General features: G+C 37.8%; 1 protein-coding gene across 2 annotated transcripts in view; it reads right to left on the bottom strand.

Annotated features, from left to right (window-relative positions):
- LOC123876294 overlaps positions 1-23,545 on the bottom strand; it is a 139,798-nt gene that overhangs the window by 31,149 nt on the left and 85,104 nt on the right. The window contains exons 5-6 of one of the 2 annotated variants that reach the window (XM_045922501.1): positions 22,794-22,926; positions 6,452-6,565 (exon numbers count right to left, since the gene is read on the bottom strand). In XM_045922501.1, coding sequence (XP_045778457.1) covers positions 6,452-6,565; positions 22,794-22,926 — 247 coding nt within the window. Of the gene's footprint in view, positions 1-6,451; positions 6,566-8,087; positions 8,558-22,793; positions 22,927-23,545 lie in introns of those variants that run through there. The other variant, XM_045922502.1, reaches the window with a different exon arrangement.

The following is a 23,545-nucleotide window of genomic DNA, read 5'->3' as shown; positions in this document are numbered from 1 at the left end:
CCCCCCACCCAAGAAGAGGGGTGTTATAAGTTTGATGTGTGTATCTGTGTATCTGTCTGTGGCATCGTAGCTCCTAAACTAATTAACCGATTTTAATTTAGTTTTTTTTTGTGTTTGAAAGGTGGCTTGATCGAGAGTGTTCTTAGCTATAATCCAAGAAAATCGGTTCAGCCGTTTGAAAATTGTCAGCTCTTTTCTAGTTACTGTAACCTTCACTTGTTACAGAAGAATAGTCTTGCGCTTGGCGACAAAGAAAGCAATGATGAGACTTAAGTTGGAGCGCGCTTGCCTAGAAGATGGCCATCCTTAAACCAAACCAAACCAAACCATCACTAAACCAAATGGTATAAGGCATATAAATGAAGAGATATTTTCACCCAACAAAAACTTCTTTACGCAAACGATTTGGCTTCCCACGTTTTTGCAGTTCACGCAGTAAACGTCTGCCTACTCAATGTCTACAAAACTGGCTATAATTACTCATGCACGTTTACTTTTTGTGGACAAATACCTAAGTTATTTTATTTTTAGTTCACACGTACCCCTAGTGCAAGTTTACACATCGTTGATGGTTAGCAAAGTCGAAATTATCAAAGATCAAAGTTCTCTAACAGTGGGTGTTGCCAGTGATAACATACATATAATATGGATCCGAGATACGGTCACTAACTATGGACCTCATGAGAAAGCTGAGAGTTACACAGATGGAGTTTTTCTACGTAATCAAAATCAAAATAAGGAGATCCGTAGGAGAATCAGAGTAACCGACACGGGTTGCGAAGCTGAAGTGGCATTGGATAAGGCACATAGTTTGAAAAAGACTCTCTCACTAGCTGGACAGATGACATCAAACGAGTCGCAGGGAACCACTGGATCCAGGCACTGCAAGACCGTGGCGAAATCCCTACAAAAGACCTAAGTATTTCCAGCAGTGTCCATCGATAATAAATTATAACGATAAGGTCACAAATTGTAACTCACAATTCACTAAAATCTTTCTTGTTTTTAAGTCGAACATACTAAAGTTACTACTAATTTAATAGTTTGCGATGTTTTCGTGACGGACACGGGCTGTAGAATATTAAGGAACTCGACAGCGAATCTCGTTTTCGAAAACTGTGAGAACTCAGACTAGGGTACTGGTTTAAAGTTCGATCAAGTTTCATACACCTGTTGGTCAGTAATGTAGTTTCATTCAATGGTAAGGATCCATTTGCAGAATGTAATTTTTTGCATGAAAACTAGCCCCAGAGTTACCGTTAAATGTAAATATAATGGAAAAAAAACCAAGTGCGAGTCAAATTCGCGCATCGAGGGTTCCGTAGGTACGTATTTTCGTTAACTAAATAATAATTTATTCGGCCACCTGCAAAACAAAATCTTCATCACTCATCACCATGATCAACCCATCGCCAGCCCACTACTGAGCACAGGTCTCCTCTCAGAATGAGAAAGGTTTAGGCCATAGACCTCCACGCTGACTGGCAGACTTCACAAACCTTTCGGGACATTATGGAAAACTCTCAGGCATGCAGGTTTCCTCACGATGATTTCCTTCACCGTTAGAAAGGAAATGATATCAAAGTGCACAAGTGTAAATAAAAAAATTATAACACCCCCGACAAGTGAAGGATAGTGACTAGAAAAGAGCTGATATCTTTGAAACGGCTGAACCGATTTTCTTGAATTATAGCTAAGAACACTTTCGATCAAGCCACCTTTCAAACAAAAAAAAAACTAAATCAAAATCGGTCCATTCGTTTAGGAGCTATGATGCCACAGACAGATACACAGGTACACAGATACACACGTCAAACTTATAACACCCCTCTTTTTGGGTCGGGGGTTAAAAAGTTATAAAACCAAAATATTTAAATGTCTAAAGAAGTAAGTCTTATAATATTTTAAAAATAAATTCGCTAACGATTTCTCATGATTAGATATCGTATTAGAAAAGATTAAAAGATAAACTTTCTATGTCACATTTAGGTTTTTTATGGTTTCGCGTTTCCGAACAAGCGTGAATCGCATAATCGGAGTGCGTGAGAACATTTTTTTATCTGGACATGTAAAATACTTACTATGTTTACTATAAAAAAGTTTATTGAACCTTGAAATTGTGATAAAAACTCTCTTTTAAAAAAATACTCGTATATAGCTAAATATAATCTAGATTAAAACTGTGCACTCTACTTTTTAGGGTTCCGTGCAACAAAGGGTGCCAACGGGACCTTAATAGTTAATACTAAGCCTAGGTGTCCGTCCATTTGTCTGTCTGTCTGTCAGCGGGCTGAAAGTATCTCATGAACCGTAATAGTTAGATAATAGTTAGAGACTTGAAAATTTCAGAGTGCGGTATTCTAGTGCCGCTATAACAATGAATAAATAATTCAAAATGGCTGAAATATGGTAAAAAAGATTAAAAGTAGCTGCATAAACTTGTACGATGGAACGGAACACACCCTACGTGTGCGAATCAGACTCGCACTTGGCCGGTTTTTTATTTTATCTGGACATGTGGAAAGTATAGACAGGTACCCTACTTATTATGTTCACTAAAATGTATATTGAACCTTGAAATTGCGATAAAAACTCTTAAAAAAAAGTACTCATACAATATAGATAAAAATAATCTCCCCACTTCTTTCATATTTTCAGGTCGACTTGGAATAAAAAAATCACAGAGGAAATGAATTTAAATTAAGAACGAATTGTATTATTCCTATCAATCTCTATCTTACTCTATCTATAACCCTTATAAACTTTAAGCTCTAAATAAATTACCCTTATTTTTAATTTATTATTTTTTCTTACAACTTAAATCCTTTTACTCGTCACTTTTATACTTAACCCTAATAAACACAACACTTTAAAATCACACTCAAAGTTTTAAAAGTTCGTCACTATTTTCTATTTTACTAAAAACTATAATTTTTTAAATTTACATTAGAATCACAATAATTAATTTAAAAACAAAATTATTTAAAAGTCCAGCTGTAAAAATTCAAATTTGAATTTCGAACGTTAATTTTTTTACGCGTGCTACGCAAGCTAAGGTCGCGGCTAGACTGCCTATCGGAAGGCACAGACTAAAAAGATAACAGAAGCCTTAATAGGCAATGCATCGATGCGATATTACATCGTCTTGCCTTGTATGTAAACTGGATTTACATAATAACGAAAGCGTTTACGTACGTACCTGTGCCTTTATTAAGTTAATAGAAACGTAAAATAACGCCTACGTTATGTCCCTAAGTGTTTTAACGGTTTGTTTGCGTCATACTGGCTTTTTCTTGATATTTCGCCAAGTGACTAAAACATGGTCATTATGATCAACCCGTTATTAGCCCACTACTAGCTACGGTTCTCTTAAAATGAGAAGGGTTTAGGTTTTAGTCTGCCACGCTGACCCAATGCAGATTGGCAGACTTCACACATCTTTGAGAGCATTATGGAGACAACACAATGTTTTCCTTCGCCGTTAGAGCTAGTGATAAATATTTAATTACTTAAAATGCATGTAACTCCGAAAAGATAATGGTTTGAACACTCGACCTCCCAAAATAATATACTTTGGGGTTGGGACTTGGGAGCCTCAAAAGCTCAACGGTTAAGGAGCGGACTAATTTCCGAAAGATTCCAAGTTCAAACCCCACCCGTTGCACTATTGTTGTACACCTACTCCTAGTACAAGCTTCACGCTTAGCTGGAGGGAAAGGGAGAAATAGTCATGATTAACATGGCTAATATTCTTAAAAAGAAAAATTGATTTATTACAATACGTCTTACAAGAAGCCTTATTTCGATATACTAGATCTTAGCCTCATAATTAGATATAACTTAGGGTAAAAACTAGGTAGGTATAAAATATAAATCCGGACAAGTGCGAGTTGAACTCGAGTGAAGAGTGCCTTGAGTACCTTGACTTTGCTCAGACTTAAGACAGACTTATTAAATCTGTTTAAGTCTATTTTAAGTCTGAGCATTACGCTGGCTATACACGATCAAGTTCGGTCAAGTTTGAAGCAGACTTGAAGAGAACGTCCAGTAAGCTTGACGGTTTATGGCTATCAGTGTCATTTTTAGGGTTCCGTACCTCAAAAGGAAAAACGGAACCCTTATAGGATCACTTTGTTGTCAGTCTGTCTGTCCGTCCGTCCATCGTGTCTGTCAAGAAACCTATAATTATGAAATTTGGCAGGTAGGTATGTAGGTCTTATAGCACAAGTACAGGAATAAATCTGAAAACCGCGAATTTGTGGTTACATCATTAAAACAAAAGTTAAAACGTGTTTCAATTTTCAAAGTAAGATAACTATGCCAAGTGGGGTATCATATGAAAGAGCTTTACCTGTACATTCTAAATCAGATTTTTATTTATTTTTATGCATAACATTTTTGATTTATTGTGCAAAATGCTGGAAAAATACCCGAGTACGGAACCCTCAGTGCGCGAATCTGACTTGCACTTGGCCGGTTTTTTTAAATAACTAAGGTCTGATCCTCACGGGCTCTTTACTATTACATCCCGTAGAATATTGATCTTTTGCGGATGAACTACAACATATTTTTTTATATCTGCAAAAATATACCTAGTAAGTAAATAATACCTAAGTGGCGTCATGTATTGCGGTGACCTCGACGCGCGATGCACTTTCACCGCTTACATGCAGCGGCATATAAAGCGCATTGTATGTTTAGTTTAGTTTCCTTCATTAATTATTTATTTAATAAAGGTTAAAAAGTATAAAGTAGGTATAATCTTTGAAAAGAGCAACCGCCGAGTTTCTTGCTGGTTCTTCTCGGTAGGAAAGGCATTCCGAACCAGTGGTAGATGCTTTTGACGATTCAAAAGAACTTGTAAAAGTCTAATTGAATAAAAATATTTTGAATTTTGAATATATTTTTTTTAAACTTACCACTGCATGTAACCGAAATGAAAATGTTACTGGGCCGGTGTGATGAGTACATAAGGGAAGCTTTTAAGGTTGCACCAATACAAGAAAAACCGGCCAAGTGCGAGTCAGACTTGCGCACTGAGGGTTCCGTACTCGGATATTTTTCCAACATTTTGCACGATATATACCTACTGTAAACCTGCAAGTACTTATCTAATAATAATATTGAGTTGTTAAGTAAATAAGTCTAAGTACGTAACGTTTAGCTGTATTTGTTATGATTTATCAATAACACTTCAATGAATTTAATTGACGCAGATTATACGAGATTATTAATTGTTATCAATCATATAAACAATGAAAATGTTCTATATCTGAGAGATTGCAATCTTGAAATTAGATTTAAGTAGGTATTGGATGTACAAAGAAAAATATGTGAATTTTTTTACTGAGCAATAATATTTCCTATCATTTCGTTATAAATTTTAACAAGTGCAAATTAAAAATTTATATAACACCCCCGACAAGGGAAGGTTACAGTAACTAGAAAAGAGCTGATAACTTTCAAACGGCTGAACTGAATTTCATGGATTATAGCTAACAACACTCTCGATCAAGCCAGCTTTCAAACAAAAAAAAAAAACTAAATTAAAATCGGTTCATTAGTTTAGGAGCTACGATGCCACAGACAGATACACAGATACCACGTCAAGCTTATAACACCCCTCTTTTGGGTCGGGGGTTAAAACCAAATTGTCAAGATTGTACATAGATTCGAGTACCTAGGTAATCCGTTCATGATAACTGAAATTCCGAACAGTGAAATTTTCAGTACCATGTGAATCGTTCCTAAGCTTCAATGTAAACAAACCATTAAAGTCTCAATGAATTTAGGAAAATTATATAAATTCTATAAATGATATTACATAATTAACATAAAAATTTAAATAAGTGATAGTACTAAAAATTATAGTTTTCCCTTGGACTAATAAATACTCAGTTTTCCTGAAAAAACAGCTGTGCTGGAAAACATTGAATTAGTTTTTCCGTCATATTTATGTAAAATATGCATAGTGCCATCTCTTTGAACGTGTGTCAACTATTACGTTGCCGGCAAGTTGGCAAGACTATCGAGTAGACCTAGGATTAATGAGGGTTTAATTATATTGAGTGTACACAATTAAATTTAATAATAATTATTATTATTAATTTATACTTATTAAATAATTATTATTAAATTAAATATTGAAATCGCTGAAAAACTGTTTTTCGACATAGCTAATATTTTGTTCAAACTACAGCGCTATCTATATGAATAGTAGTGAACTACTACGCTGTGTGCATGTTGGTTTCACAGTACAATATCCACAACCTAGATGTCGCTAGCAGTTACTACTTGAAACAAACTTTGCTACAAACCCGAATTTTTCAGCCTTTTTTATTTCTAGCTCAATTTTTATGATTTAAACGGATTTAAACATCATTTTTTTTTTTGCAACAGTTGCCAAACCACGTGCTTAATCATAATAATATACTTAGTAGCAGGAATTCACCTTATCAGCCTTGTCGGTGGGCGGGGAAGCCGGCGGACTGCGCGGCAGCCCCAAGTCCTCGTCATCATCGCTGTCACCTCGACCGCGCCGCCGCACCGCCGCTACTAGCTCCGCCTGGTGGACAAAAATGGACACGGTGAGATTTCGACGTAGGTACCATCACACAACACACAACAGAGACCTCGAGGCCCCAAGCCAAGAAGGCAGGCCTTAGCCGACAACGGCTTAAAGAACATTACCGGGGAAGTGTTTTTCCCCGCGCCACACCCGGGCAAGGAGGTCACGCCTCGAGGCCCGTACCCCCGTCTTGACCAAGGTCAACCGGAGAAGACCCCGCTGCAGGTACCATCATTTCAGTCCTCACCTATACTGCAGGTCTTGGTGTGCAAATAATAAATAAGTGAATCTTATATGAACGTGATGGGTGGAGACCGCGTTTAAGCAAGCGTAGTGTGGGACGCCCTCCAGCACGATGGACCGACGACATAAAACGGCTGGCGGGAAGTGGCTGGATGAGGAAGGCTGAGGACCGGTAGTGGTGGCGCTCTTTAGGGAAGGCTTTTGTCCAACAGTGGACATCCACAGACTGACGATAATGATCATATCAGTTCCGGCAGTAAAGTACGTTGCAGAGTGTGTAGCTCACATGGACGCAGCACAATCCACGACAGCCTCCAAAAAGCATGCGTCACTCGCGGTGCTCTTAAAGACTCTACTTTAGTGTAATGAGTTTGTACCCGAATATGCACCATTTGTACCCAAATATGCACCATTTGCACGCCAACTTTAAAAAAAAATAGAAATAGCGAACAAAGCTAGAACAAGCTAGGTAGGCAGACGACATTAAACCAGTCACAGGGAGCCGCTGGATTGCGGCGGCGCAAAACCGTGTCATGTGGAAATTCCTACAAAGAACTAGGTACTTATGGTGGTGGTCTATCGATTGAATATGATGATTATCATAATCGGACTGTTGAGTTTACTAAAGAAAGTTCCTGAAGTTGCTGCAGATCTTTCAAAAGGGAGAACTTTTCCTTCTCCGATTTCGAAAGGAATTGCGCAGTTTTCCAATTTGGTAGATATTCGGTAAATGAAAAGGATTTTTTAAAAACCTAAATATCAAGCGAAGTTGCGTGTATCAATATGTGTGTTAGTCTATAATCATCTCTGCAAATATTTCTATCAACACTAAAATGCGCGCAATCAAATTCCAAATATATTGTTCGGACTGTGTCATCAAAGGGATGCGATAGTGCTATCACGCACTTGTATCCGTCCATATTGTCAGAACTTAATTTGAGTTCATACAACTAGACCTGTATATTACCACATATTACATGATTTGCTTTTGTGTATAAAATGTTAGGTTTCACACAAAATACAAAGGTAAATGATTTATATTTTTATACCTAAGTAGTTGAAAGTTGTTAACCAACGTTTACCCAAGTCGGTAACTGGATGGGTGACCGACTTCAGAGGTCAGAATTTGGCTTTTCGTTTCCTCCGATATTTAATTGCTTAAAACGCACATATCACATCCAACATTAAACCTTGTTGAAAATATATATTAATCATGAATGAAGCCTGAAGCCTGAAGATTTTGGTTAAAATGTTGTTTTAAAGAAATGATACCAACCCATAACCGACCTATCTTCGAGTCTGTGACCCACAGAAATCTCCTCCTCCATGATTGATTCATGCCCACTCCACTTCTCTTCACTTATCAGACTTTACACACTTGCATTTTTAACTATCTACGTATTTTCACTTTAGTACCTGTTTATCTTTCACTTTATAACACTTCAACGGTCAAGTGATTTTGGTAAGCGAAAAGTTGAATGCACTTTTTGATATAACTTCACTGTTTACACTTTTCATTTGCATTTCACTTTTACATTTTAAATCATTTAGAATGATTATGTAAAGTATACCTACTTAAACTGAAAAAATTAAAGTATTAAAACTTTTTGGTGTCTAAAGTTAGGAACAATTAATTTTGGAACACTTATTTTATAGACGTTGACAAAAGTAACTGAGCAATAACTATATGGTTTTCCTTTACGCAAACTTTGATGCGTCAGTCTAGATCGATTCCTAATTTAACACTAAGCATAGAATCTGACTCATTCCAGCCGATTTCAAGTAAACAAAGTGAATAATAATTCCGATGATATGCAGCTATGGTGTATTTATTTTGAAATGTTACTGTGGATAAATTAAATTAAACAAGGCATATTTGTTTAATTATAACTATTGGAACTATATTGGCTAATGCCCGCGACTACGTCAATACACCCTAGACATAATCAAAGTTGAATATTAACCAATGAAGTTCAACGAAAACCAGAAACCAATGATTACGTGTCTGTAGATTTTGGGAGTTTCAAAATTTTTTGCAAAGACTTTGCCATTGTGCATGTGGTTTCGGAATCTGCGAGGTTCTGCGTGGTGGTGCGTATTGCTTGCTTGGTGGCTGGCTTTACCTGCATGTTTAGCAGTGGGGGGGTGGGAGTTCTATCGCATGTTGCACTATACAGATTTATCTAGTTTAGCGGATTATACCAAATTAAGCTGTTAGTTCCTTGTGTATCATGGACTTCCGCAAACCGGCTTCTATACAATATTTAAACCAGGTTAACTTATAGATTAACTAATCCGTTACTGTCGTAATTTGAGCAACGTTATACGAAAAACGATAACATTAAACATAATGTATAATAATCAGTGGGAGAGCAGTTCGGAGAGACAATGGTGATGCTGTGATAACAGCTGAGATAATTCGCCTTTCTGCTGATGTGGACCGGTGTTATGAATTCCCGAACATACCTACCTTGGTAAATAACGCTTAATTACATATTTTGTGAAAGGTTTTCTTATTTTAAGTCAAATCATAAAGAAAGTTTGTATGTGTGTGTGTATGTTTGTTACTCCTTCACGCAAAAACTACTGGACGGATTTGGCTGGGAATGGAGAGAGATAATATCCTGGATTATCCTACTTTTTATCCCGGAAAATCAAAGAGTTCCCAGGGGATTTAGATAAACCTAAATCCACGCGGTCAAAGTCGCGGGCGTCAGCTAGTATAATCATATTTTTAACCGACACTTCCAAAAATATTCTCCTCTTTAGATGGAGACGGCCTTAGAACTAAGTACCTACAGTCAAATTAAACATAATGTTTCGCCCCTAACTTAACCATCGTGTTTTATGGGTTAAAAGTTCGAACCTACTGGTGTTAGTTACTGGACTTCGATTGGCAAAATTTTTTTGCAGGGAATGTTAGACATTACAGCATCATCTACTAATTTGAGTATTTGCTTCGCTTTAGGCTATTAAACTGCATTTAATTATGAAGTATTTTACTAAATAGGTGCGCACATTATATGCATTCATTTAGAAGTCTTGACGCTCGGACGGACAGACAAATACAAATTCATCCAAGTAGACTTGGAGACATCTCTTCGTTTGGTCAACAAATCTTATAATAATATACATATTATTATTTTCCTTAAATAACATTGCTTGCGTAAATTACAAGAATTGTATTAAATGATACATACTGACCGCAATTATTACCTACTTGTTTAATAGTTATAAATCATTTTCCCGTTAGATCCATTTAGTACTACAAATGGATAACTAAGACGTTGGAGAAGTTGTTGAACATAATTCTCCTATCCTTCTCTACTTTACTCTACCACTTATTTCCCCACATGTAGAATCAAATATTTCTTATCACTTGAACCACAACTCAATCTAATTTGAATGTGAAATGTAGGCGGATGGCTTAGTCGTTGCGAAATTGCATCTATCGGGTCAATTCGGGTATATATAAACGAGTATAAATGCATATAGACTTACGTGTAATTGTTTATGTAAACTATTAAGAATGTTATGTTATGAGTAAATATTAATTTTGCATAATCTTCTTTGATTAAGCTGTTTATAACTTTTTTAAATATAAAATACAAATCAACAGTGTACCTATATGTATTTTGTACATTAGGTACATTTACTGCCGGTTTTTAACCCCAGACCCAAAAAGAGGGGTGTTATAAGTTTGACGTTTGTATCTGTGTATCTGTCTGTGGCATCGTAGCTCCTACTCTAATAAACCGATTTTAATTTAGTGTTTTTTTGTTTGAAAGGTGGCTTCAAGGTGGCTTGATCGAGAGTGTTCTTAGTTACAATCCAAGAAAATCGGTTCAGCTGTTTGAAAGTTATCAGCTCTTTTCTAATTATTACTGTTACCTTCACTTGTTGGGGGTGTTATAAATTTTTAATTTACACTTGTTCAGGAATTTGTTGGTCCGCCCCTTGAATAACCCCATGTTGTAATCAAATGGGAACACCGCCGATGGGAGTTGATTTCACAGTTTCTTTATTTCCTAGGGTCGTGACTGAAGACCCCTTCCCATTGATCATGTCATAATGGTAGGACTTTTTCGAGCATTGTATTAGGTACAGGCGAAGTTAATGTAAAGCGTGTAAAAAAAAAACTCTCGGAATATTGGACAACATTCTTGGAAGACATCGTAGGCGTGCGATATGGGTGTTGCATCATTCGACCGGTTTGCGATGACCACAAACCAGACAGTGGATACTAGTGGATAGGTACCTCTTACGTCACACAGCTCGGACGATATCGTTAGACCTGTAATTTATGATAACGGGCTTGTTTGAACCCAGCACACTTGAAACAACCAGAGCGAGTCAGACTCGCGCACCTAAGGTTCCGTACTCGAGTATTTTTTCGACATTCTGCACGATAAATCACAAACTATTATGCATAAAAATAAATGAAAATCTGTTTTAGAATATATACAGGTAATTTCTTTTTTCCCTTTCATATTATACCCCACTTCGTATAGTTATTTTACACTGACAAGTGTAAATTAAAAATTTATAACACCCCTGACCAGTGAAGGTTACAGTAACTAGAAAAGAGCTGATAAGTTTCAAACGGCTGAACCGATTTTCTTGGATTACTTATAGCTAAGAATACTCTTGATCAAGCCACCTTTCAAACAAAAAAAAACTAAATTAAAATCGGTTCATTAGTTTAGGAGCTACAATGTCACAAACAGATACACAGAAACTTATAACACCCCTCTTTTTAGGTCGGGGGTTAATATGACTGCGGTTTGCACTGCAAAAAATCAGACAAGTGCGAATCTGACTCGTACACGTAGGGTTACGTACCCTCGTGCAAGAAATAACACTTTTAATTTTTTTTTAATTTTCATGGCAGGCATTTCAAATGAAGACAAAGCAAAGGTTTAGTTATCGGGTCCCGTTAGCACCCTTCGGATACGGAACCCTGAAAACAAACTATATCCACGCGGACGAAGCCGCGGGCATCATCTAGTTAGATATAATATATTCCGCATTATAAATATTAAAATTATTTAGACCGCTACCATTTCAAAAGCATTAAAAGTAAAAGCGACCATGCATCAACTGGTTCCAAACTGAGATTTCATTTTGCTACTATGACAACTGTGCATCTTGATTCTTGACATAATTGCAGGCAACTTTTATTAGCTCAGTTATGTTTATACCTTTTATTTAATAGAGAGGCTGGCTTCTACGCCTCTCCTGATTAAGGCAGACTGAGCAGATGTGTTCTGGAGTGGAGACCGCGTATCAGCAAGCGCAATGTGGGACGACAGCTCCGACCTTTACTGACGACCTTAAGAAGATAGCAGGAAGTGGGTGGATGCTGAAGGCGGAGGATCATGTGTGGTGGCGCGCTCTTGGGGAGGCCAGCAGTGGTCAGGCCTCTTGTCCAGCAGTTAACGCAAACAGGCTGATTGATTGATTGACAAACAGACTACATCAAACGAGTCATTTGAATTTGACAAGGCATTTTACTGATCAATACATATCAATCAATCAGCCTGTTTGCGTCCACTGCTGGATATAGGCCTTCTTAAGAGCGCGCCACCACACACGATCCTCCGCCTTCCTCATCCACCCACTTCCCTCTATCTTCTTAAGGTCGTCAGTCCAGCGGATTGGAGGTCGTTCCACGCTGCGCTTGCTGATACGCGGTCTGCCCCAGCGGCCATCAGTTCTGCGGCAGACGTGGCCTGCCCACTGCCACTTCAGCCGACTAATCCGTTGAGCTATGTTGGTCACTCTGGTTCTCCTACGGATTTCCTCGTTACGAATTTTGTCCCTTAGGGAGATCTCCAACTTAGATCCATACATAACAACAAGTTAATATTAACCGTTCATTATCATTTAACATGAGCTGAGCAAGTTAAAACGAAAGTGAGCCCAGGAAGATGTTCTCTCTGGCTGCCTCCGCACAGACGGACCGTGACGACGGACGTGTGTATATGTATGAGTAGCTATATATACGGTGAATAGTGAGCATGATGTGTATGTATATGATGGCAGCTATGTATGAAGGAGTAGGTACCTATACAGTGAGACAGTTTAAATGACTTCTTGGGCATAGATCGCATAGTATTTATAGTACCTTTCTGGTTAATGATTTTAAGCTTATTTTTAAAGCTGACAAAAGCGACCGAATGACTCAAAGGATTGGCAAGCTGAAGTGGCAATGGACAGGTCATATATATCGTAGAATCGACGGCCGATGGGGCAGACGTGTTCTGGAGTGGAGACCGCGTACCGGTAAGCGCAGTGTGGGACGATCTCCAGCCCGCTGGACCGATGACCTGAAGAAGGTGGCGGGGACCGTGTTTGATGGCACGCTCTTGAAAAGGCCTATGTCCAGCAGTGGACGCATACAGGGCGATGAAATGGAAAAGAAGCTTATTTCGAGATTCACTCCCTTACGAAAGAGTGCCCATTTCATACGACCTTGTCTATCGTAGGATCGTCTGCAATACCAATGTCCGGAACGGGTGTGTATAAGATCAACTGCAGTTGTGATAGCTCTTACATCGGCCAAATTAAGAGACACATATAGCAACTCGAGTATCGGAGCACATCAAAGCGGTTAACAAGTGTAAATTAAAAACTTATAAGACCCCGGACAAGTGAAGGTTACAGTAACTAGAAAAGAGCTGATAACCTTCAAACGGCTGAACCGATTTTGCTGGATTATAGCTAAGAACACTCTCGATCAAGCCGCCTTTCAAACAAAAAGAACTAAATTAAAATCGGTTCATTAGTTTAAGAGCTACGATGCCACAGACAGATACACAGATACACACGTCAAACTTATAACATCCCTCTTTTTGGGTCGGGGGTTAAAAACAACGCTCCTCTGAAGTTTGCGATCGCGGAGCATATTCTACAACCAGGTGCATAGTATCAGTACTAAAATATGTATACAATATACATACTCAGTGCTTTACCTGACATTGGCTGATAAATATAATCTGTGTAAAGCCAGACGAGAGAAAAAAAACTCAGTGCTTTTTCATATACTTAAATTGTTTAATATTTACCAAAAACACTTTAGTTGTGAACAGCCATGCTATATTCCAAAACTTCCGAATGGTGTCTTTGAAGGAACACGCCATTTTATTATTTTTAAAAAATCACAGAGCGAATCGACTTTAAAAGATTTTTTTTTAATATCACTTTTCTAATTTAGAACTTTAGAACGTGTATTTTAAGCCACTTTAGAAAATTAAAAATTCAGTTTTCTAGGATCACTGGTATTTTTTATGCACAGTTTTCATTGCGTTTATTGGGGAAACTTTTAAGGAAAACTTTTTAATATCACTTTTCTAATTTAGAACTTTAGAACGTGTATTTTAAGCCACTTTAGAAAATTAAAAAATCAATTTTCTAAGATCACTGGTATTTTTTATGCACAGTTTTCATTGCGTTTATTGGGACCTCGAGATTTTTTTTAAAGTTTTTTCTACCTCTATAAAAACTTCAAACCACCTTTTAGAAACTTCTTTTTACTTTTTTAACTTTTTTTTAGAAACTTTTTGAACTTAAAATCACGCATCAATATTATTATTCTTATTTGTCAGTAGTAACGTAACATAATCCGCAAATAATTATGCAAGATGTTACATTACATTCTACAATAAAACAACACAATAGTTACTAGAACCACGCGCACTTTTAAGAATCTTTTATAGTCGCAATAAGACGATAATATTGGCTAACGTAACTTTTTTACTCGTCGCAAAATATTACAGATCCATTCAATAGGACCCAGGTATCAAATGCTAAAAACTTGCATTTAAACTTGAATTAGTTTTTTTTTTTTTCAGAAAATAACACTCTTAAAATAAAAACAACACATTTATTAGCACACGCGACTCTGTGATTTATTATTTTTATTAATTAAAAGTTGCTCAGATACCGAACGAAAAAAAAAAAACAAATAAAAAAAGTTGGACTGATACCGGCGTGCGCAGGTTTTTGGAAAGTCAGACAAAACGGTACTGACTAACTGAGCATTGGGATTCAAACAAGAATCACGGTTTTACTTTCTAAGCACGATATTATTATTTGATGCCTCTTTATAATAATTAAATTAGTTTTTTTAAATATAATGATGGTCTGTTATCAGTTTCGATTTGCGTAAAGTTTATGCGTAGATATGGTTTAATACTGTTTTGTGTTAATTTGTTGAAATATGACGATAATTGTTCGAGATGTCGGAAGAAATCAAGCCACTGCGAGCTTTCAAAGAAAGTGAGGTTCGTTTGAAATATAACACAAGTGTAAATTAAAAATTTATAACACCCCCGACAAGTGAAGGTTACAGTAACTAGAAAAGAGCTGATAACTTTTAAACGGCTGAACCGATTTTCTTGGATTACAGCTAAGAACACGCTCGATCAAGCTACCTTTCAAACAATAAATACTAAATTAAAATTGGTTCATTACTTTAGGAGCTACGATGCCTCAGACAGATACACAGATACACACGTCAAACTTATAACACCCCTCTTTTTGGGTCGGGGGTTAAAAAATAGGTCAACAACAGTATCTACATTGCACCCGTGCAAAGCCAGGGCGTGTAGCTCGTTAATAATAACTTACTAACCAGCCAATTAGTGTACCTATATATTCGAAGTCATATCCAAATCAATACGAGTAATTGACGCCTTTTTCAATCGTACTTAAAAGTTCTAGGTTCCATTAATAGCTCGTTCACACAGGCTACGTAAGAGTTGCATAGGCGTAGACGTAGCGCGTACCATTGCGTTGTAATGTACGGAACTGTATGAAACATGGTACACCGCTTGCGTAAAGCGTGGACGTATGCGTAACCTGGTGTCACTACGCACGTGTCACGTGTACGTAATTAGTGTGAATCGGCCTTAAATGGTACCTAATTGACACGTGCGAAATACCTAGCCAAAGGCGTAAAATGTCAATCATAACAACACGTGCTAAAGAGCTTTTTAAAGGGGGAAACACATAGATATGGGGAAAAATCACTACCCATTTTTAGGGTCCCGTAGACGAAGGGTGCAAACGGGACCCTATTACTAAACCTTCGCTGTCCGTCGGTCTATCTGTCTGTCTGTCAGCAGGATGTACCTCATGAACCGTAATAGATAGAGAGTTAGAATTTTAAATGTGTTTATTTTTATTGCCGCTACTAGTTTTACTAGTACGTTTTTTTAAATCCTGTAGGAACTCTTTAATTTTCGTGGATAAAGGAGCCTGTGTGTTGATCCAGGGTATAATCTATCTCCATTTCAAATTTCAGCCAAATCCGTCCAGTGGTTTTTGCGTGAAAGAGTAACAAACATACACACATACATACAAACTTTCACCTTTATAATATTAGTGTGGTAACAAATAATAAACAACCAAGATGGCGATCATAATGGCCAAGATGCTTGGACGAATTAAAGAAACTATATGTAGATAGGCAGTGACGGATTAACCCTTAATCAAATTAAGCAATTGCCTAGGGCATCACGTCTGAAGGGGCACCAGAAGAAGCACAAAACAAACCCGTCCTTCGGGCATCACCACTCACTCTCACGTCACCAAAAACCACACCAAAAAAAGTTTCTAGGACTAATTTGAAAATTCGCGCGTTTTAAGTTGACATAGAGTCCGACCTAGAGTCATAACCCCACTCCAGCTTACCGACTCGCTGCCCGCTTGTGCATTCGAAATTCGAATGCCTCCGAAAGCAGCAAGGCGCATTTCAATAAATAAATAAATTATGCTTTGGTTTTTATTGTTGTCGCACCTACTCCACTTTTAAAGTACGTTACATCACATCATCTTATTTTACAAAAGACTAATGTTTTTAGGCGGTAAAGGTTTAAAGACCGATTCTAGTTGACATACGGATAGGGGGGCCCACAGGCATGGATTGCTTAGGGCATCAAGTAGTCTTAATCCGTCACTGTAGATAGGTAGTGTTGTATCTTGTGGGAGATGGTACGAAACGATTTTTGAATCTATAAATGTGTTCGTAAAAACCTAATTGAATATTATTTTGACTCTTAGGTAGTTTACTCAATTATAAAATCTACAAATGTAAATTAAAAATTTATAACACCCCCGACGAGTGAAGGTTACAGGTACAGGTTACAAGGTAAAAGAGCTGATAACTTTCAAATGGTTGAACCGATTTTCTTGGATTATAGCTAAGAACATTCTCGATCAAGCCACCTTTATAACAAAAAAAAAAACTAAATTAAAAATGGTTCACTACTTTAGGAGCTACGATGCCACAGACAGATACACACGTCAAACTTATGACACCCCTCTTTTTGGGTCGGGGGTTAAAAATCTATAAAATCATAGGTGTGAAAAAATAATCTAGTAGTAAAATATTTCCGGATATCAATAAATCGAAATCCGCCTAACGAATAAAACTGATATTACCGGTTCTAGAAACAAGAAACTAGTTTCGCATCGATTATACGTAAATTACTCCGCTAAAATCTTTAAGAATAAAAGTTTTATTGCGTTTAGCATTATAAAATGAAATTACCGACTTACTATTGAAATTGTTAGTACTACTAACACTCACAGAAGCAGGACAAAATTCAAAAAGTAAACTTCGTTGTCTGTTTGTCTGTCTATCGTGTCTGCATTGACTCTGTCAAGAAAAACCCTCTAGGATACTTGTACTTCCCGATGACCTAGGATGAAAAGAACCTTTCATGTGCAAGTCAGACTCACACTTGTCCGGTTTAAAAAAAAACTGGTCAAGTGTTACATGCATAAGATGGGGTTCCGGAGCCATGCTAAAAACTTTAGCGTCATTATTTCGGAAGGGTTCCCCAAAACCGGGAAAATATTTTGAAATGTCCAGAAGCGAGAATTTAACCCGATTTTAGGAAACCGGGTTTGATACCCGGTTGTGAACATTTCAAAAATGAAAATCAGTTAAGTACAGGGTTGGTTTGTCGAAGGTTTGCTACCTACCTATTCCTAACTATATGCACGCATACTAGGTACATCCTAACAATATCTACAAATCCGTACTAATATTATAAATGCGAAAGTCTGTCTGCTAGCTTATTACGGCCCAACTGTTGAACCGATTTTTATGAAATTTGGTAGAGATTTAGCTTACATCCCGGGGAAGGATAAAGGCTAGGGACTTTTATCCCGGAAAATCAAAGGGTTCCCACGGATTCTTAAAGGCCTATCCGTTTAACGGATTTGTATGGATACAAAGGTAGCGTGCATCTCGAAAATTTACATAGGCAACTTTTTATCCCGGAAAATCAAAGCCTAAATCGAAAAACCTAAATTCACGCGGACGAGGTCGCTGGCATCATCTAGTAAATTGTTAATTAAGGTGCCCACGCACTTGAACTGAATTGCAGCTGAACTGCGCGTCGCGGCAGCGTCTCGCACGATATTCTCTCTAGCCGCGACGCGCGGCAGTGACGCGCTACGCTGAACGCGCGGCGCGGCTCGAGAGAATATCGTGCGGGGCGCTGCCGCGACGCGCAGTTCAGCTGCAGTTCAGTTCGAGTGCGTGGGCATCTTTATGCAGTTCAGTTCGAGTGCGTGGGCACCTTTAAGCGTTCCGGTACGATTCCACATCAAAATCAATTAGGATACGGTCTCACATAATGGCATTAATTAAGTAACCAACTAGGTGTTTTCAATGCCAACTTTTATATCCGATTCAATGTCAAAACACAGTAACAGTTGTTCCTCCCACCCATCTCCCACCACTATTGATTTGCTCGTACTATGACTCATAGCAATAAGCTCGCAGCCATTGCTTCGATATCACCTACATTGCCTTATATGCCACACATAATTATATGGATACTTATTACTTACCTATTATTTACTAGATAATGCCCGCGACATCATCCGCCTCAACTCGACGAATTAGGGGTTGAATTTTCAACAAGTGTAAATTAAAAATTTATAACAACCCCGACAAGTGAAGGTTACAGTAATAACTAGAAAAGAGCTGATAACTTTCAAACGGCTGAACCGATTTTCTTGGATTATAGCTAAGAACACTCTCGATCAAGCCACCTTTCAAACAAAAAAACTAAATTAAAATCGGTTCATTAGTTTAGGAGCTACGATGCCACAGACAGATATACAGATACACACGTCAAACTTATACCTAACACCCCTCTTTTTGGGCCGGGGTTTAAAAATCCTTCCTTAGCGGATGTACGTCATAAAAGCTATCTTCATACCAAACAGTCCGATCCATCGAGTAGTTTGAGCTGTGCGTTGATGGATTAGTCAGTCAGTCAGCTTTTGCGACTGCCCAAAAAAGTAAAGTCCTTTTTAGGGTTTCGTACCCAAAGGGTAAAAACGAAGCCTTATTAATGCCACTGTGCTGTCTGTCTGTCTAAATTAGTCCTGAAACCTGAAATTTTGGTATTTGGTGAAGAACGTTGACCCAAAACCAAGTATTGAATTAGAATTTCAATTAAATTATTTTTCAAAATTTTTTCGGCTCTTTTTTATGTACGAGGGGGCTCATTGATTGTCCTTGACCACGAGGACCCAACTTCTCAACCCTGATGCTATACCTAAGGAATTGCATTCCTAAATCCTGGTGATCCCTCGGGATTTTTAAAGGATCACCCGTTTAAATGTTTTTACGTGGCACAGAAACAAGTTGCATTCCTGGGGCGGGTTATTATGGAGAGGCTACTTTTGTCCTGGGAAATCAAAAGTCCCCACGGGGTTTTCAAAAACCTAAATCCACGCGGGCGAAGCTGCGGGCATCAGCTAGTCAAACATATAGCTAAGAACCATCTCGAATAAACAGGCTTTCGAATAAAAGAAACCGCATTCAAATCGGTCCATCAGTTCTTTGTTATTCCCTGGCAATATAGGAAACGACATATTTTTATACCTATATTTTATTTAAATGAAGTCTAGACAACCTTCTGAGTTCTTTGTATGTAAAACGATCCTTGAGAAAACCACGATTCTTTGCGACTAAATAGAACAAAAAAGTATCAAAAGTTTTTAGGCTAAAGACGAAACCAAACATTGAATTGGTTTTTTACGCGCAAATGACACCAAAAAGATTTTTTTTTAACTGCAGCCTTTTCACTACAAACACCTTGGTTATTATAACAATTTTTTTATAGAACATGCAGAACTTTCTAGTATCTAGTATTTACTAATTTTCGTTTTGTTCTGGATGTTGCAATGCAATTTTTTTTACAGAACTGAAAAATTAAAGCTTGTGAAACGTTAATTTTCAAAATGAAAAAATAATACCAAAGTTAAGTATAAACTTTTTCACGTCTTAACAACAAACTCCTTAATTAGTTAATCACTTAGATACGGCCAAAATTAAATACTAAAATTAATCAATCTATATTCCGTGATCTTTCATAGGATTGATTAATTAATTATTAATTCCAGCCGTTAATACTGAATAATGATCATAAAAATCCTAAAGATTTGCGTAACACTAAAAAGTTTTGCTTTTGGTAAAGCTTAATTCAGAACAGCTTACTGTAGTTTATAATTTACGTTATTTCAATTGAGGAACCATAGAATGACACCAAAAAGATTTAAAACTAAAACTTGATTAACACCTCCTTGGTCACTTAAAAACTCGAATAAAAAACACAACACAATGTATTTAAAAAGTAAAAAACTAAAGAGATCTTATTAGAACACGATCGCCTTCAGCGGTGCGCGACTGCGACTAGTGAATCATCCCATCTCGTCGGATAGGAGGAAAAACAAAAAGTATTGGTCCATACAGTCGTGCAAACTGCGGAAAACTGAGCTAAGCTATTTTACTACCTATCCCGTTGAGTATAGAGACGTGAATAGCATGCAAATTTTTATGCAGGATAGAATTAGTGTGACTGTATGGGATGATTTATTAAATTAAATAATTGTTGGCATTTAAAGTTATTCATAGCAATATTGGCTGCATGAAATCTTTATTCAATTGTCTATATGCAAAATATTGCAAATGAAATCTTTATTTGCTTCTTTCTAAATAAATCAGGCTTTTTGAAAGTGAAATTTAAATTTTTTAAATCTCTAGAACAAGTTTTTGATCTAAGACGACGATCTTGTTCTAACTAATCCAGTAAAGATATCATTCTAATTGTAGGAAACATAATTTCCCGGGATGAAAAGTATCTGAATATCCGTTTCCGGGATAGAAGGTATCCCTGCGCCAAATTTTGATATGCTCCGCTATTGAGCCGTGATACGGAAGACTGCTGGTAATAGACAAAAGGACAGACAGACAGAATTTTCGCATTTGTAATGTTTGTTTTATGGATAGGGAATTGTTAATCGGAGGGGAAAGGGGAATATTAGTCATGATGTTCCTTTAAAACTGTTTTCAACTTACCTCTCAACCTGGCCAGCACCAATAAACCGATTCCAATCAAATTCAATTTATTTCGATCGTAAATAAGCCTGATGGAAACCAGACGGTAGACTGCGCAAATATTGATATTGATGTCAATTGCAATCGCATTGCTTGTGTTGAATTATCCGGAATGCAAAAGCTTCTTCCACGCATTCTGCTTGAGGCAGTTGGCTATAATCCTTAAGTGGTGGAAGCGTCAGGATAAGTAACTCTTATGTAGATATGTACCTATATGTGATGTGTGGTGTGGGGCAAATTAGAAAATAAACGTTTTTTAAGGTTCTGTACCTACTTAAAGGGTTTGGCACCCTATTACTAAGCCTCCGCTGTCCGTACGTCCGTCCGTCTGTCTGTCAGCGAGCTGTATTTCGTGATCCGTATTAACTAGTTCAATGTATTATGTACAGAATGTGTACATTTTGTGTTCGAAAAAAACCGGCCAAGTGCGAGTCAGGCACCGAGGTTTTCGTAATCGGTTATTTTATAAACTAGAAATTTTTACGGAAATCTAGCAAATCGTAGACACGGATAGGTATCTATTTATGAGCATAGATAAGAAAACCTTCACAAAATCTTATCAAGTTAGATTTGATTAATATAATATTTAAACGAGAACCAACCAATACAATACATTACAATACAATATTCTTTATTTGCAAATACAGCAACAGAGAAGAGTTTCTTGCTGATTCTTCTCGGTAGGAAAGGCATTCTGAACCAGTGGTACTTACATGCTTTTAACGATTCAAAAGTACTTGTAAAAGACTAATTGAATAAAAATATTTTGAATTTGAATATGAACATTTGCTTGGCTGGATTAAAATGGCTATTCAAGCTGAAATAGAAAGTCGTTATAAAACGCTTTGTCACTGTGATCTGATGAAGATGATCGCACAAATCTATGCCGAGCTTCTTTACATACTCGCGGATGTAAACTTGACATTGTTTTACAACTTTCGATATGAATGCGTTGGGAGAATTTTATTGTCGTATCGAAACTGAAATGGGAACTTTAATTATACAGCGCCATCTATGATCGATAGCTAGAACTAGTTCGTGAACAAATGTTTGTGGTAGACTGGCGCTCGGCGTGCTTTTTTTTTTTTTGGAAATCCCATAAGAACCCGAGTCCTTGGCCTTCCATTCCAGGTCAAAAATAAAAGGATCCAGGTAGCAAGGCGCTATCTATAAGGTAATGCCCGAACAAGGAAAGGAGGCCCAGTATAGAAGCTCGCACTCCGATTGACAGGTCAATCGAGAAAATCCTTCGTCGTCCATTTAATCTCTGGACTGGCTAATCCGAAATGATTCCGAACAAAATATGACACTGGATATGGTATTCAATTATTCCATTAAAGTTCAGTTTTGAGGTTGCGCATAGGAGAATTATTGTTCACAATGAGTCTGATAGCTATGCGAGTTACAAAGTACCTCAATGAGGAGGAGGACCTCCACCACGTCTCGTGTGAGTGTGTGGTGCGCCCTGCTAGACGGGGTCGTTAGCGTAGACGAGGACCAGTCTACTTCTAGAACCTCGTCGCCTTGGCGCAAAGCTTTGAGAAGATTACTTACCCGATGCGACGAAGCGACGCGAGCAAGCCCGTGCGCCGGCGTGGGTCGCTCGTCGCTCGACTCGTCGCCCGATCGCTCGCCCGTGAACACGGAGTCGTGTGACACGGACAGACCACTGCCGTATGCTCCCTCTCTGTTAACAAACAATAAAGAGGTCAGTTTATACACCTATCTATAGGTATTTTACTGGATACATTTTAGAGAGTGTGCCCAAGAACTTTTTGACCTGGTTTCTCCTTCACTTTTCTATCATCGTACCGCAAGGAGTCATCAAGATCTGCACCCGTACGTAGCTGAAATTTTACGGACACTACGAAGCGATTCGCCTCATCGTATAAAGCCATAAGCGCCATAACTTTCCTCCTCCACTTTTAATATGAGCATCTTCAAATCAAGAGTGAATTGGCATCTTCGAGACAAGCACGTTCCATCTTAGACTGCATCGTCGATTGCCAGCAGGCCTGATTGCCAAGCGCTATTCTGTAAACTAAGAAAATATCAGCTGATTCTTCTAGCACCAACGACCTTCATGTTGGTCTGGTTCCATGTAGTATTAGCACAGGACAGGTTAATTCGAACAAAAAATTTTGCCTGCTGCTCGTTTTTTTGCTTACAACTTGTCATATCAATTTTTACAACTGCAGCGGTACTATCCGTACTAAGCATGTCTTCAATGTCTAGCTCAGAAAAGGAAGATCGCACCACCAGCTGTTTCAGGAAATCGCTAAGAGGTGGCGTAAGTAAAGATATCA

Source organism: Maniola jurtina, chromosome 21 (assembly GCF_905333055.1).
Source record: "Maniola jurtina chromosome 21, ilManJurt1.1, whole genome shotgun sequence".
NCBI classification, from domain to species: domain Eukaryota; kingdom Metazoa; phylum Arthropoda; class Insecta; order Lepidoptera; family Nymphalidae; genus Maniola; species Maniola jurtina.
Note: the sequence above shows the minus strand (reverse complement) of the source record. Positions and strands in the feature narration are given on the sequence as shown.